The sequence below is a fragment of the Ursus arctos genome, unplaced genomic scaffold, assembly GCF_023065955.2.
Source record: "Ursus arctos isolate Adak ecotype North America unplaced genomic scaffold, UrsArc2.0 scaffold_14, whole genome shotgun sequence".
NCBI classification, from domain to species: domain Eukaryota; kingdom Metazoa; phylum Chordata; class Mammalia; order Carnivora; family Ursidae; genus Ursus; species Ursus arctos.
Genome location: NW_026622808.1, coordinates 26,984,113 through 26,998,799, shown reverse-complemented (window position 1 = coordinate 26,998,799; position 14,687 = coordinate 26,984,113). Strand labels below are relative to the sequence as shown.

Genomic DNA, 14,687 nt, shown 5'->3' with positions numbered 1-14,687 from the left:
GGTTTCCCGGCGACGGCCGTAAGTGGAGGGCGGAAGCAGCCCGCGAGGGCAGCCGTAAACGGCTCCCTCGCGCCACTTCCGGCCGGCTTCCGCAGACGGGGCTGGTGGGCGATCGTGAGGCGCCGGAGGACGTTCCCTGCGGCCGGAGCCATGGAGATGCCTCTGCCGCCCGACGGTGAGGCCCAGCCTGGGCTCGGGGACCGTTTCTCTCTCCCTGGAATCCCTTCTTGGCCCGCCCCGCCTTCCGGGGTTTCCGGGCCTAGGAGGGGGCGGGGCTCGGCCTCCCGGGTTCGCCTGCGGCCTCTCCCGCGGGTCCCCGCATCCCCGGCGCGCGTGTGGCCCCTATCGGGACCCGTACAAGGGCGGCCTCTCCGGAGCCCAACCCTAGGGACCCCGGCCCGGCGAACGGGGGCTGGGACGCCAGGGCCCCCGGATTTGGGCGGTCCTCCCTGACGCCCCGCGTGGCCTTTTCTCCGTCCCCCAGACCAGGAGCTTCGAAATGTCATCGACAAGCTGGCCCAGTTCGTGGCTCGCAACGGGCCCGAGTTTGAGAAGATGACGATGGAGAAGCAAAAGGACAACCCGAAATTCTCGTTTCTGTTCGGAGGCGAGTTCTATAGTTACTACAAGTGCAAGCTGGCGCTGGAGCAGCAGCAGCGTGAGTTCTCTCCAGCTCTCAGGCCGTCCCTTCGAGCGATTCCTTTCTCTGACTCCAGTTCGGGCTCTGCCACAAACCGCCTTCTTGTGGGCCGCATGCTCTGTCTCTGAAAATGGGGCAGCTGGGCCTTCATGATCCCTTCCGCTGTTTCCAGGGCCCTGCACCGAGCGGCTGTTGGGTCCGAGTGTAATGGAGAATGAGGTTATTGATCCTCTTTCTGGGCTCCGGATCAGGGATTACTCTATTGTTTTTGGAGATGTGATGAGTTGGGTCAGCAGAAGTAGAGTGGCTGTTTCGGTGTTTTCCAGGGTGAAAGTGAGAGAAGCTGGACCGGGACCCTCCTGGCAGGCATTGTCCAGCACCCTTTGCGAGCTCTCAGTGGGTCTAGCAACATTTTTATGCATTTCAGGTGTTTGCAGTCCAGATCCAAAAGACTTGTTCTTTGGGTTTTAGTTTTTGGCAGATGTTTATGGATGTTCACCCGGTTGGGTATCAGGATTCCAGCCCTGCCCTCAAAGACTCAAAGAGTCTAAGGTGGGTTTAGGAATCACAGCTGGCCTTTGAATAATAGATAAAGTCACCAGGTGGTAGGGTCCCTGAGGGCAGAGCCCACATCTGTCTTGTTCCGTTCCTAAGTACTTTGTTTGAATGAATGAGGAGGGGGCTGACTAGTAGATGGGCATTGAAGAGTGAATGTTTCCTAGACTACAAGCTCCCTGAGCCCAACCAGACCTTGTTTGGGTCATTGTTGTGCCCTACTACATGGTATTTGGTAGGCATTCAATAAAAAGTTTGTGAGAAACAACAAAGGTGCAATGGTTTGAATAAATGTAATGTGTTTAGGGAGCGATAAGAGAAATCATGAGAGGCCCAGCATGGCTGGAGCATAGAACGTGTGTAGACGAGGGAAGGGTTTGATCTGGAGTGGTCAATGCCAGGGGGAAGGTTCGGGTTTTCTCCCGCCATCTAGGGGTTCATCTGGTGCCCAGTTAGGTTTGAGATGGAGGTGGAGGAGATTTGCCTAAAATCGTGGGCCCATTCCTTAGCCCCAGCACATCACTTTGAAAACTGCTGCTATAGGTGGTGGAAAGCCACAGAGTTTGAAAGAAGGGAGAGGTGGGTCAGGTTTGTGTTGCCAGTGTAGAGGACAGGCTGGAGGGGGCATGAGTGGAGGCTGCAGACCAGGGAGGTCTGCAGGTGAACGAACGGGGCAGTTGGTGGTAAGGTCTGAATGAGGTCAGCAGGTTGAGTCAGGCACGGGGGCAGGTGGGGTTAAGGGGTAGAATTCATGAAGTGGGGCACCAGTTGGTTATTGATGAGAGTGGCATAACCAGGCCAAGGAGGACAGTGCTTTAGCTCACGTGACCGTGAGGTGAGACAGTGAGACGCTGTTTTCCCGTCAAGGGGAACCCACTCCCTCCCTGGAGGGTCAGAAATCAGAGGCCACTTGGGACTTGGTACTGTAATGGGGGGAAGTATAGGGTGCTTCTGACAAGGGAAGATGGGGGCTCAGGAAATGCCTTCTGTGGGCAACAACGTTTCAGCTGAGACTAAAGAATGTGTCAGAGTTAGCCAGATGGAAACAAAGAAGAAGTGCTCAGGCAGAGGAAGGAGCCCTGGGAGGGGCTGGGAGTGGAGGGGGCAGTAGCTCAGAGTGGCTAAAGCCCAGAGAAAGGGTGCTGCTTGGAGTGGACAGAGGCCAGGGTGCAGAGGAGGGAGGGCCGGCTGGCCAAGGACTTAGGAGTTCTCCTGGAAGTTTCTGGGGAGGTCTTGGAGAATTTCAGGACTTTGTTGTGGAGCGGGCTTAGACACTGTGTAGCTGGCGCTTCACCTTGGTAGTTTGAGGAGAGGCTCTTCTAGAATGGCGCTTCGCAAATTCTGGTGAAGGACTGGCTTTTATTTTTCGTTTTGTAAAACTCCCAATCTGTTGTGGAAAGTACACTTTTGTAAAATACAATAAAACGTGATCTGTGAAACTTCGAGTTGCTATAAAGGCGCCAGAAGGATCCCTTGGCATTTCTATACTTGTCTGGTCCGGGTTTCACCCATGGCTGGCCCTCAAACCTCTTGTGAACAGCAGCACCCTGGCCGTGCTGTTGAGAAGTACAGGGGGCAGGACCGGACACAGGAAGATAGTTCCAAGGGTGATGCAGGTGACAGCAGAGTCACAGCAGTGACGGCAGGACACAGGCTGGAGTGTCATCTAGAAGCCTGACTTGACTACACGGTGACTTGTTAGTGAGAGGTGCAAGGGAGAAAGAAGTGCCCAGACCTTCTGGGCTTCGGGTGTGGGCATAGCCATGCCAGCCATGGAGGCCGGGAGGGCCGTGGGGAGGTAGAGCACATGGCGAGAGGACACGCGAACTTGTGTGAGGTGCCTTTGGAAAGTCAGTGGGCTCTTTGGTCCGTGATCAGATCCACAGCGCAGGGAATCCAGGATGGAGGTGGTCGAGGTAGGAGTGGTGGCTCGATCATGGTAACTGCAGCCTCGGAGTTCCTGTGTCCCACTGCCGTGTGGGCTGGCCCAGAGGAAAGGGCAGAACCAGGCATCCCCGCATTCAAGGGTCTGCCAGAGAAAGACGGGCCTGGGGGTGGCCACACAGGCTACATGAGACAAGGACCTAGGACAGGGCCACGGGGCTGAGGAAGGATGTCCACAGCGGCCCAGGGTGGGGGTGCACAGCCAGACTTCCATGGGGCGACATAAATGGGAACTGAGGGATCGAAGATGAGTCTCAGCTGCAAAATCATTGCCAGAGAGACGCAGGGCAAAGGGAGGGTTTTTAAAGACAGAAGCTGCTGAGGAGGTGGTGGGGGACGGGACATGAGGGAGAGCCTTGGGGAGGGCTGTTTGTCTGCCAGCGGCCATGGTCTGGGTTCAGCAGAGGCTTAGGCCTGGGTGAGGGGTGGAGGGGGATGGGCTTGGTCTCAGCTGGAAGGCCAGTGGGTAAGGCCAGATGGTGGGCGGGAGAGGGGCCAAGGTGATATCGCACAGAAAAGGGCTAGGGCCCTGTGAGTGGGGGCCAGGGCGGGCACTACAGGCAGGGCAGGAGGGGCCGTGCAGAGAGAGGGGGTGCAGTGCAGCACAGGGACCCTCTTGCAGATGGTGAGTATAGGCAGGGGCAGTCTCTGTGGCTTGGAGCTGCCCAAGAGGCAGCAAAGGGGCCACCTCCTCATGGAGGCCACCTTTCCTCCTCTCCTGCCAGTCATCTGCAAGCAGCAGGCCCCGGAGCTGGAGCCAGCCGCGGCCCTGCCACCCCTGCCACAGCCCCCGCTGGCCCCGGCTGCACCCATCCCGGCGGCCCAGGGAGCCCCATCCATGGACGAGCTCATCCAGCAGAGCCAGTGGAACCTGCAGCAGCAGGAGCAGCACCTATTAGCACTCAGACAGGTACGGGGCCTGCTCCTCCTCCCCACTTCCCCGCCCCTCTTCCCCTCTCGGTCCTGGGGTGGGCACCTGGAGCTCAACCTGTGCCTCTGTTTTTGCACCTGTACGTTGGAACTAATAACAGACTAATAATAGACGTCAGCAGAATTCCTCACTGTACGTCAGCACCGAGGACAGGGCTGCCACTACCTGTGGTGTGTTTAGCTCGACCCCTGACGCTGGACACAGGTTGCTTCTTGTTGTGGGTGAACTTATCCTACAAGCTCTTTGATGGACAGACACCCTCTGTGCGGGGATGGAAGGCCAGGTGGCCCCTGGTGCCGTTGGCTCCAGCTCCTGCTGGCTAGGTCGCCCCAGGCTGTCGTGGGGAAGAATGTTTTTGTCCTGGTTTGTCATAGCCTGATTTTTTGGCCAAGTACAACAGGACAAGTTGCCAGAAAAACAAGACGAGTAAAAAATAAGACCCCTGAAACACCAGCTCCGCTTTTATTACTAGATGCAAGATGTAAAATTACCGTCGTTTTGCTGGAAACAAAACCTTCTAGAATGCTCCCCCTCAGTTTCCACACACAGCTCCTCAGGGACTGGGTGGCCTGACTCCCGAGCCCGCAGCAGCCCTGGTCCTCAGCCACTTCCCAGGGCGCGGATCTAGTGTGCGAGGCCCCGCAACCCATTTTGATTCCCGTTTCCCTGACTGCTGGTGTGGTTGCTCTCCTTTCCCTTGACTGGCAACGGTTTGCATGTCCTCTCAGTGCTGTCGTGTGTCCACACCTGTCTGTTGGTTTTCTTTCTGTTTTTGTTGAATTGATTTGCTGATCATTGCTCTGGGTGTTCATTTTTCCATCTGTCACCTTGGGGCAGACATCTCCTGCTGTGTCCCGTTTTGCTTTATCCTCTGCCTGCCGTGGTCACGGCCATGACTGTGACTGTCCCAGATGCCTGTCTCAGGCTTTGAGTGTGACCTCCTGGTGCTGGGGGCAGGGCACTGATGGGCCAGGCTTGTCCTGGGCCAAGGTCCTTCCTCATGCAGTCCCCGTCCTGCTCGGCCTCCCAGGAGCAGGTGACCGCGGCTGTGGCCCATGCCGTAGAGCAGCAGATGCAGAAGCTCCTGGAGGAGACCCAGCTGGACATGAATGAGTTTGACAACCTGCTGCAACCCATCATCGACACGTGTACCAAAGATGCCATCTCGGTGAGGGCAGGTGGGGGCTGGGGGGGGGGCAGGGTGCTCCCAGAACCTGGTGCTCCTGATGGAGGGGGGAAGCCCACCACAGCCTGCCTGGGCTGGGACTGCACCAGGGGAGCCCTGTCCGTCCCTCCCCTTCGCTCTTGAGCACCGTGGGGAGGACAGCACGTGGGCAACGTGTGCTGGTCCTGCAGCCGAGAGGGAGCCCGAAGGCAGGCGGCAGCCTCGGTGTGCTCCTGAGCCCTGGGACAGCACGCCCTTGGGAGCACCCTCACCCTCCTGGGCTCCTGCGCGAGCTCCGGCTCACCCTCAGCCTGGCTCCCGCAGGCCGGGAAGAACTGGATGTTCAGCAACGCCAAGTCCCCCCCGCACTGTGAGCTGATGGCGGGCCACCTCCGGAACCGCATCACCGCCGACGGGGCGCACTTCGAGCTGCGGCTGCATCTCATCTACCTGATCAACGATGTCCTGCACCACTGGTGAGGCCCGCCAGACTCCGCCTTCCCTCTTGCTCCTTCTGGCCCTCTGCTGGACTGCTGTGCTGCGCTCAGTAGCCTGGCCTGGCCTGGGACTGGGGGGTCACTTGTCCAAGGACCCCAGAGGAGGGTTGGTCTGAGCCATGAGCTCTCCATTGGGAGGACACCACCCCCCACCCCCCACCCCCCGTCTCGGCCCCTTCCCTGGACCTTTCACTTCACTTGGGCCACCGTCCCCACTCGCTCTCCTTGGGGCACCTCTGGGTGTCTTTCCACATCCGTCTGTATCCAGTGCCAGTTTCCCTTCGCGCGATCTACACACAGACACAGCTCTGTCACCTGACTCTGCTCTGCTGCAGGATCCCCCCCATGGGGTTCTCTCTACTATCCTCTGTCCCCCTCCCCCCCGCCCCCTGAGACCACTCCCCCAGCCCTCCCGAGACCAGGCCGGCATTTGCTCCTGCGCAGCCTCTCTGGTACCTTGTGGTAGAGGTGAACTTAAGAAACCCAGACACTGGGCCAGAGCGGGTCCGGGGAGGGCACTGGCGGAAGCACACATTGCTGGCGGGGCTAGTGTTTAGCCGTCCAGGCTGGCTGCGAGTTTGGCTTTGAGCCTGGCCTGGCCGAGGGGGATGACTCCTGTGAGAGAGCAGCAGAAACGGACTCTGCCTGCCCCCTGACCCTTCCCCCGTCTTGCCCCATCTCCTGCCCCACGTGTGCAGCTCGGGTCCCCGCCCCTCCGCTCCCGGTTTCCTATGCCACACAGGTGGCCCCGTGCCCGCCCGGCCACTCCCTGCCTCATCCCTCCTTTATTTCTCTGCTTTTGGGAGATCGGCAGCTGCTCAGAACCTTCTTTGCTCTCCTGCTTCCACCAGCCACTCTGCTGACCAGGGCAGCTTTGCAGAGACACAGCCCGTTGCTGGCAGTCATCCAGCCCTGCTCCTCTTGAGTTGTGCTCTGTCCAGAAGCCCCGTGCTGCTCACCCTGTCCTCCCCTCCCCTCCCCTCCCCGGCCCGGCTTCTCGGCCCACACTCACTGCTGTCTCTGAGCACCCTCTGGTGAGCTTGGTGCTGGGAGGGCTTCTGCCTGCTCGCCTCCTGCCCTGCGTCCTCCAGGAGGCAGCACGTGTGGCATCAGGCTCTGCCGCCTTACAGCACAGCCCCAGGGGCCTCCGCACCCATTCACACATGCAGCGCCCCTGGGAGGATGGGCGGGCAGGCTGCCTCACGTCCCTAGTTGCCTGGCATGCCCAGCACACTCCCTCTGCCTCCTGAAAGCAGGGCTCAAGCTGAGGTCTTGTGCATAGTGGGTGACAGGGCTGAGTGAGGCCACGTGGGCAGCTGGGGCTCCTACAGGCCCTGGGTCCGTGGGTCCTTGTGCCACCCTGGGAGGGAAGGCTTATTTTACTGGTCAGGAGATCAGGGTGACAGCCCTTGCTCTGAAGGTCCTCAGGCTATTCTTTTCCTCCTCCCACTGCTGTCCGTCTGTCACTTGGGCCCAGGTGCCAGCACAGGTCTTGTGGGGAGCCCAGCCCTCGTCCCAGCCGGGTTGGGGGCCCGCGTCCCAAGAAGGCAGAGGGTGCTGTGGCTGGAGCCGCAATGGTAACGGGCGCGTGGCCGGGTCCCGCCCCAGGGCCCTGACGCGCGGAAGGTCTCTCCCTCACAGCCAGCGCAAGCAGGCCAGGGAGCTGCTGGCCGCCCTGCAGAAAGTCGTGGTGCCCATCTACTGCACCAGCTTCTTGGCCGTGGAGGAGGACAAGCAGCAAAAGATCGCCCGGGTACTTGGGGCAGCCGGGAGAGGAAGGGGAAGAGGGACTCGGGGGGCGATGGGGACGCTGGTTTCCCTGCTGACGCAGCCTCTCCCTCCTCCCCCACACCCAGCTCCTGCAGCTCTGGGAGAAGAACGGCTATTTTGACGACTCCATCATCCAGCAGCTCCAGAGCCCGGCCCTGGGGCTTGGCCAGTACCAGGTGGGTGCCCTCCCCACCACACCGCGCCCTGGGACTGGGGTGGATAACCCCAGAGGGTGTGGCAACCGCCACCTCAGCCCGTTCCCGAAGTCAGGCGGCCTGCAGCCCCCACTTGGGCTGGGAACGGCTGGTGGGTTGGTGATTTCAGAGGCCAGGTAGCATTTTCCAAATGGGGCTCCCACCTGTGTCTCTGGAAGGGTGGTGAGCAGCAGCCTCTGGGGGCTCCTGTCCCATCCACCGTGACCAGTGAACCCTTCCCAGGTGAGGCCGTCTGACTTTTTTCCTGGTGCTTTTGTGGCCAGCTTGCCCTGTCCAGGCACGGCTGCTGGTGGTGTTTTTGGCCTGTCGGCTCTGGTCCTCCCGCCTGGTTTCTGCATGACGGAAGCATAAGAAAGGCTCGGTGTCGTCTAGGCTGCCATGGTCACATGCGTAGGCAGCGTTCCTGTGTGCACGTCTGCCTTCTCGCTGGGGAGGCATCTGCTCAGAGAACGGGGGCGCAAGGCGGGCAGGGAGGGCCGGCCAGGTCTCCTTGGTCACCTCAGCTGTGGCACCGGTATTTTGGCCCCTTCCGCAGCTGCTAGAAGGCAAGGCAGAGCTCCCGCCCCCACAGGGGAGATGCTTTCATTCTCAGCCCAGTGAGGAACGTGTGTGTCACGCTTTAAAAAATGTTTCCCACTTTTGTTGTTGCTCAGTAAAGCAGCAGACATGCTGCTCCCGAGCACAGTGGCGTGGACCGCTTTGTCTCTCCTGAGTTGGTGACCGTAGCTTATGTTTACTGAGCTGCCCGGTCCCTTTCCCTGTTATTTCACTGAGTTCGCCCCCAGAATCCTTGCAGATATGTCCTGTTACCGTTCCCTTTTATAGCTGAGGAAATCGAGGCTCAGCGAGGTTGTGACTTGCTCAAAGCTGGGCAGCGAGTGAGCAGCGTGGCCCCCGACGGTGGCCTGGAACCCTTGTCCCAGGTCATGTTGGTCACGGTTGTGTGGTGGTACAGGGCGCACTGTCCTTGCGCCTCCCTGTTACCAGGGAACCACAGACTTTGCTGCAGTTGGCGTCCTTTTCACGAGATTTCGGCTAGATTTAGATGCTCCGTGCTTGTTCAGACCGCGTTCGTTGTCTTACGGGACCATCCCCTGCCTGCCCGCCCGAGGCACTGGCCTGAATTCCCCGGTCTTCCCAGGGCTTGTCCCTGAGCGGCTCCAGAAGGGGTGGGACTCGGCAGCAGGCGCCGAGGCGTCCGTCCTGAGTGCCGGCCGCTCTCCCCTCTCTCTGCCAGGCGACACTCATCAACGAGTACTCCTCGGTGGTCCAGCCGGTGCAGCTCGCCTTCCAGCAGCAGATCCAGACCCTCAAGACGCAGCACGAGGAGTTCGTGAACAGCCTGGCCCAGCAGCAGCAGCAGCAGCAGCAGCAACAGCAGATTCAGATGCCGCAAATGGAGGCCGAGGTCAAGGCCACCCCGCCGCCGCCCGCCCCACCGCCGGCCCCCACACCCGCCCCTGCCATCCCGCCGACCACCCAGCCTGGTACGGGGCTCCCTGGGGGGCTGCTCCAAGAGAGCGGCCTTCTCCGCCAGAGATGGGCTCTGGATCTGCACGCCTGGTTCTGGGGCTGGATTCTAACCTGTTTCCAAACACTAGGCCCGGGTATTTCACAGGCAAATGCCACCAAACCCTTCAGCTCAGGTGATTCCTTTCCTGTACAGACCATCCCAGAAAACACAGAGGCAAAGCTGCCCAAATCAGTTTTCGAGACCAGGCTAATTTTTACACCAGATGGAGAAAGAGTTACGGATATCAGGCAGCATCCCTTCTGAGCAAAGACGCAGGAATACTTCACACCTGAAATGTAGCAGAGTATTAAAAGACATACCATGATGAGATAGGATTTGCCCTAGGAACGTGTAAGGATGGTCTAACGCTTAGAAGTCTCATGAAACAACGGATGAGGTGGAAAAAATGATCTTTCAAATAGATGCAGAAAGGGTTTTAATAAAATTTGGTAACGAAAATTTTTGAGCAAAATAGAATAGGTACAAAATGAGGTATTTATCTGAAAGCTTTCAAAGAGGGGGCTGTACTCCCGGTGAGGTCAGCCTCCCCACTGCGCGCTGCCCTCCTGGAAGCCATCAGTTTGGGGGGGCTCGGGCAGCAAGGGTTTCTGAAGAGGTAGAGGCCCAGCCTGGGTTGGTCCCGGGTGGTTGCTGGTCATCGTTTCCACTAACCACCTTCGTGTTTGGCTCTAGATGACAGCAAGCCTCCCATCCAAATGCCCGGCTCCTCTGAGTACGACGCCTCGGGAGGAGTCCAGGATCCTGCTGCTGCCGGCCCCCGGGGCCCTGGGCCCCACGATCAGATCCCACCTAATAAGCCCCCCTGGTTTGACCAGCCTCATCCCGTCGCTCCTTGGGGCCAACAGCAGGTATTTTCCCAGACTTGTGGGGGCGGTGGGCCGTCTCCTGTGTGGATCAACGGGCTGGTTGTGGCTCGCTGCGGGAAACGGAGGTTCTGCAGCAGGGCCCGGGCTGGGTGGGTGGAGGAGATAGACCAGCCCCATCTAACTGAGGGGTGGGGGTGGGGCAGGACAATCAGGGCTTCACACCCGTCCTGGTGCTGACCATCCGGGCCTCTTAGGAACTTCGGCCCCTCTGTTCCTGTGAGGGCTGGGCAATTTCAAACGGTCAAATATGGCAAGGTGATCAGTTTCTGTCCCCTTTCTAACTGGTTCAGCCAGCATGGTGCCAACATTTTGTCTCCCTGGAAAGAACATTGTGCTTGCGTAAGGAAAGGGAAGGTCAGACACATAGGGCTGGCAGTGCTTTCTGGGGCAGAGATGCTGGTCACTCCCTCTGGTTTTTTGGAATCAGAAACTTCTAGGCCCAGGCAGGGTTCATCTCATCCAGCTTAGCATGACTGGGAAACAGTAGAAACATCCACTTGCTTGCTGGCCACTGGATCTGATCCGATGGAGCCTTTGGGCACAGCCCAGGCCTTTCCTGGGTGTCCACCTTCCCCTTGATGGGGCCTAGTGGTTGCAGCCTTGCCAGGTGACTCTGGGGAGGACGGGAGGGAGATAGCTCTGGACCGACAAGCGGGGCTTGTGGCTTTGAGTTGCCTGTTGTACCCCTCCAACCCCAAACCTGAGCTTTAGGAGAAGAGATTTCATTTCACAAAAGATTGGGCATCCCCATAAAGACAGCTTCTACCCGTGAGTGCTGGCTGTGAGCCGTGTGGTATCCGGCATTTTGTGGGCACCCTCTGATGAGACGACAGTTCTCATCCCCGTCGTGTAGGTGTTTGCAGGGTCAGTCTTCTTTCTGGGAACTGGTAGGATGGGCTCATGACAACAAGGTCCCCGCTGAGGGTCTGCCTGGGGGAAGAGGTACACTTGGCCTGGCCTGCCCATGTGGGATCTTACACATTTTGAAGTAACATTTTAAAAATACTTATTTATTATTTGATTTGATTTTTGGTAGGCTCCACGCCTAGTGTGGAGGCCCAATGTGGTACTCGAACTCACGACCCCGAGACATGACCTAAGCTGAGATCAGGAGTTGGATGCCTAACCAGCGGAGCCACCCAGGCACTCGAAGTAATTCCCATAGTTAGAAACTGGCTTTCTAACTTCTTGAAAGACCTGAGGGTGTGGTGTGGCCCCGAGCCTACTTCTGTGTTGGCAGTCAGCGGGGCTACCAGCTGTGACCCTAAAGATGGGCCCCCTGGTCATCCACTCCTAGGCACATCCCACCCTGGCCCTGAGTTTGGGGTTAAAGTCCCAGTTTTAAGTCTCAGGACAGCAGCTGGGTGAGGTCCAGTGCTTCCGTTCTCTCCCACCTACGGAAAGACATTTCCTGGTCTGGGTCCTCAGAAACAGACCCTGAGACAGGGTTTGAGGGCAGGTAGTCAGTATGGGCGGTGACCCAGAAGACCACGCAGGGCAGAGGGGACGTGACAGGGAAGGGGCTATCGGCAGGGCAGGTGTCCGCCGTGGGGTCCCTGGGGCCCAGCTCCTCCCTGCGCTCTGCAAGCCATGGGGGCTGCGCCTCTGCCGGCCACCAAGGGGCATGGGCACTGGAGTGCGTCCACCGGCTTCCGGCTCAGGCAGCCGTGCTGGGAGTTTTGGGAGCCCCGGCACTTGCGGCCTGCCCGGCTCTCATGCGGCCACGGGAAGCTCTCGGCTGAGGTGCAGGTGCGGTCGTGGGGAGTCTGAGCGCCAGAGTCCCCGCTGCACGGCAGAGCGAAGGAGGCAGCACCGGGTCGGGGCCCGTCGCCTCCACGGTTGGAGAGCCACACCGCGGACGTGTGGCCGGCGCCGGCCTGGCCTCCGGAGGGGCTCACGTCCACTCCTTGCCTTGCAGCCTCCCGAGCAGCCGCCCTACCCGCACCATCAGGGCGGGCCGCCCCACTGCCCACCCTGGAACAACAGCCACGAGGGCATGTGGGGCGAGCAGCGTGGGGACCCCGGCTGGAATGGCCAGCGCGATGCGCCCTGGAACAGCCAGCCTGACCCCAACTGGAACAGCCAGTTCGAGGGCCCCTGGAACAGCCAGCACGAGCAGCCGCCGTGGGGCGGGGGCCAGCGCGAGCCGCCCTTCCGCATGCAGCGGCCGCCGCACTTCCGCGGGCCCTTCCCGCCCCACCAGCAGCACCCGCAGTTCAACCAGCCGCCGCACCCCCACAACTTCAACCGCTTCCCGCCCCGCTTCATGCAGGACGACTTCCCCCCGCGGCACCCCTTTGAGCGGCCACCCTACCCTCACCGCTTCGACTACCCCCAGGGGGACTTCCCTGCTGGTGAGTGCGAGGGCACCTTCTGCGGGGACTGGCCCCCATCTGGGAAGCACTTCCCTCTCCTGCCCCTTGTTCCTGAGACGGTCCTGACGGCTGCTTGTGGGAGGCCCCCCGACGGCTGGCCCTCCCGAGCAGCCCAGATGGTGCTGCCTGACCTCATCACTGGGGGACCTCGCAGGTCCCCTGAGTCAGGGTAACAAGCTGAGGGTCATAGGATGGTGTAGACGTCCCGTCCGGGCCCTGGGGAAGGTGGAAGACAAGCAGACGGGCGGCCGGGGTCCAGGCACGTGGCACACGCTGGACCAGCCGTAGAGGTGAAATCCCATTCCCGCTGCCCACGCAGCCCTGGGAGGAGGAAGGACACGGGCCTTCCGGAAGGAGAGTCGCTCTTGAGCCCCGCAGCAGACGGGCAGGCAGGGCAGGGAGTCCAGGACCCACAGCGCCTGCGGGGCCCTTCCTCATTCCCTCTCTCGCTGTTTTCACCAGCTTTTTTCATTGCTTTTCTTCAGAGAATCTCTAGATTTTTCTGTTTTCAAAAAAAAAATTCGTTTCTACTCTATTGCTGCTTCTCTTTTCACATTAAACTCCGGTCTCGGCTACAAATTTAGCTGAGACCAGCGAGCACATGTATTTGCCAGTACACGCTTCCCGTGGCCATGGTAACAGCAGGCAGAGCGGGCGGCTTCCCCCTCAGCTCCAGGGGCTGGAAGCCTGAGACCACAGGGTCTTCTCCCCGTCTTCACGTCCTCCTGCCCGGAGTGCATCGGTGCTCTGCGCTCCTTGTCAGAATGCCAGTTGTGTTGGATCGGGGCCCACCTGCAGGATCTCACCTCAACTGAATCACCTTCAGAATGCTCTGTCTCCAAACAGTCATACCGTTTTGTCCCATTATGTTGCTGTTTTAAGGTTTTGTGATTTCCCTGTTCCTCTTTCCACCTTGAGTCCATGGGTGGTGACGTGGGTGCAGGACAGGTCCCCCCAAACCCGGCTCCTCCCCCCCAGCTACATCATCCCGGGGAGCGAGAAGTAGCAGGTGAGGAGGTGCGGCCCCGAGCACGTGTTGGCGCCCTCGCTGAGCCCCCTTCCCCAGGCACCCGTGCCCTGGCAGACGTTGACTGCGCCCCCGGCACCACCCAGCTCGCCACTGCCCGGTAGGCCTGAGAGGAGTTTCTGTTTTGCAGAGATGGGACCCCCTCACCACCACCCTGGCCACCGCATGCCTCATCCTGGGATCAACGAGCACCCACCCTGGGGTGGGCCCCAGCACCCCGACTTCGGCCCTCCTCCCCATGGCTTCAACGGGCAGCCCCCCCACATGCGGCGACAGGGCCCTCCCCACATCAACCACGACGACCCTAGCCTGGTCCCCAACGTGCCCTACTTCGATCTGCCTGCGGGGCTGATGGCCCCCCTCGTGAAGGTAATGTCGCCAGGCGAGCACCCAGTTTCATAGCACACACTTGTGCTGGTTCCTCTGTCCCCACGTGAGAATGGTACAAGCGGAGCCCATTTCCTGATAGAGGACAAACGCTGCTTCCTAGGGTCCCTTCCCACTCGTTGCTACGCCCAGCAAATGGGACTGGTCAGTGGGAATGTGTCCGAGCCAGTGCCTCTTCTCGACTTGAATTCCTGAGGTGAAAGTGAGCAAGGCCTGTGTCCCCTCTGCTCATCCACACGTCCCTCCCAGTGCTGCACACTTTGTGGCCCTAAGGCGTGGGCCGGGCTGGGTTGGGTGCGAGGCGTGGGTCTTCTTGATCCTGGCCCTGGGACGTTACCCTGCCCAGGGGCCGACAGCGGAGGGCGTTCTCAGGGAACACAGGGAGGGGCAGCGCTGGGGGGTGAGGGGAGCAAGACAGGGTTGGGAGCAGCTCCAGGGACATGCTGAGGAGGAGCCACTCCATCGCCTCTGAGGCCCCATCAGATTGGAAGTTGAGAACGGCCACGCTGAGACAGCAAGGGGGTGCGAGCCCAGCTGGCTTCTGGAGAGGGGGTTCCCTGGGCTGGGCTGGGGCTGCTCTGACCGGGGAGGGGGCCCCAGGGCAGGACTCGGGAGCACAGCACAGAAGTCCGCAGGTGGCAGCATGTGGGATCCACGTCATGTCTGAATAAACCAAGGGGTCTTGCCGTCACCTCAGCGTGGAGGGTGTGGCTCACGTGTTTTCTGGAGAGAGAACTCAGACCTTTATTGGCCCCAAAGGAGTTCTCCACCCCCTCGCTTA

General features: G+C 60.0%; 1 protein-coding gene across 2 annotated transcripts in view; it reads left to right on the top strand.

Moving 5' to 3' along the window:
* The first annotated feature begins 66 nt into the window (after positions 1 to 66).
* The window catches only part of CHERP (calcium homeostasis endoplasmic reticulum protein), an 18,731-nt gene continuing 4,110 nt past the window's right edge, over positions 67 to 14,687 (top strand). The window contains exons 1-11 of one of the 2 annotated variants that reach the window (XM_026500432.4): positions 67 to 175; positions 485 to 658; positions 3,865 to 4,049; positions 5,101 to 5,238; positions 5,560 to 5,711; positions 7,374 to 7,485; positions 7,589 to 7,678; positions 8,955 to 9,204; positions 9,924 to 10,099; positions 12,036 to 12,471; positions 13,650 to 13,888. In XM_026500432.4, the coding sequence (XP_026356217.1) occupies positions 151 to 175; positions 485 to 658; positions 3,865 to 4,049; positions 5,101 to 5,238; positions 5,560 to 5,711; positions 7,374 to 7,485; positions 7,589 to 7,678; positions 8,955 to 9,204; positions 9,924 to 10,099; positions 12,036 to 12,471; positions 13,650 to 13,888 (1,977 nt within the window). In that variant the 5' untranslated portion in view covers positions 67 to 150. Of the gene's footprint in view, positions 176 to 484; positions 659 to 3,864; positions 4,050 to 5,100; positions 5,239 to 5,559; positions 5,712 to 7,340; positions 7,486 to 7,588; positions 7,679 to 8,954; positions 9,205 to 9,923; positions 10,100 to 12,035; positions 12,472 to 13,649; positions 13,889 to 14,687 lie in introns of both variants that reach the window. The other variant, XM_057311603.1, reaches the window with a different exon arrangement.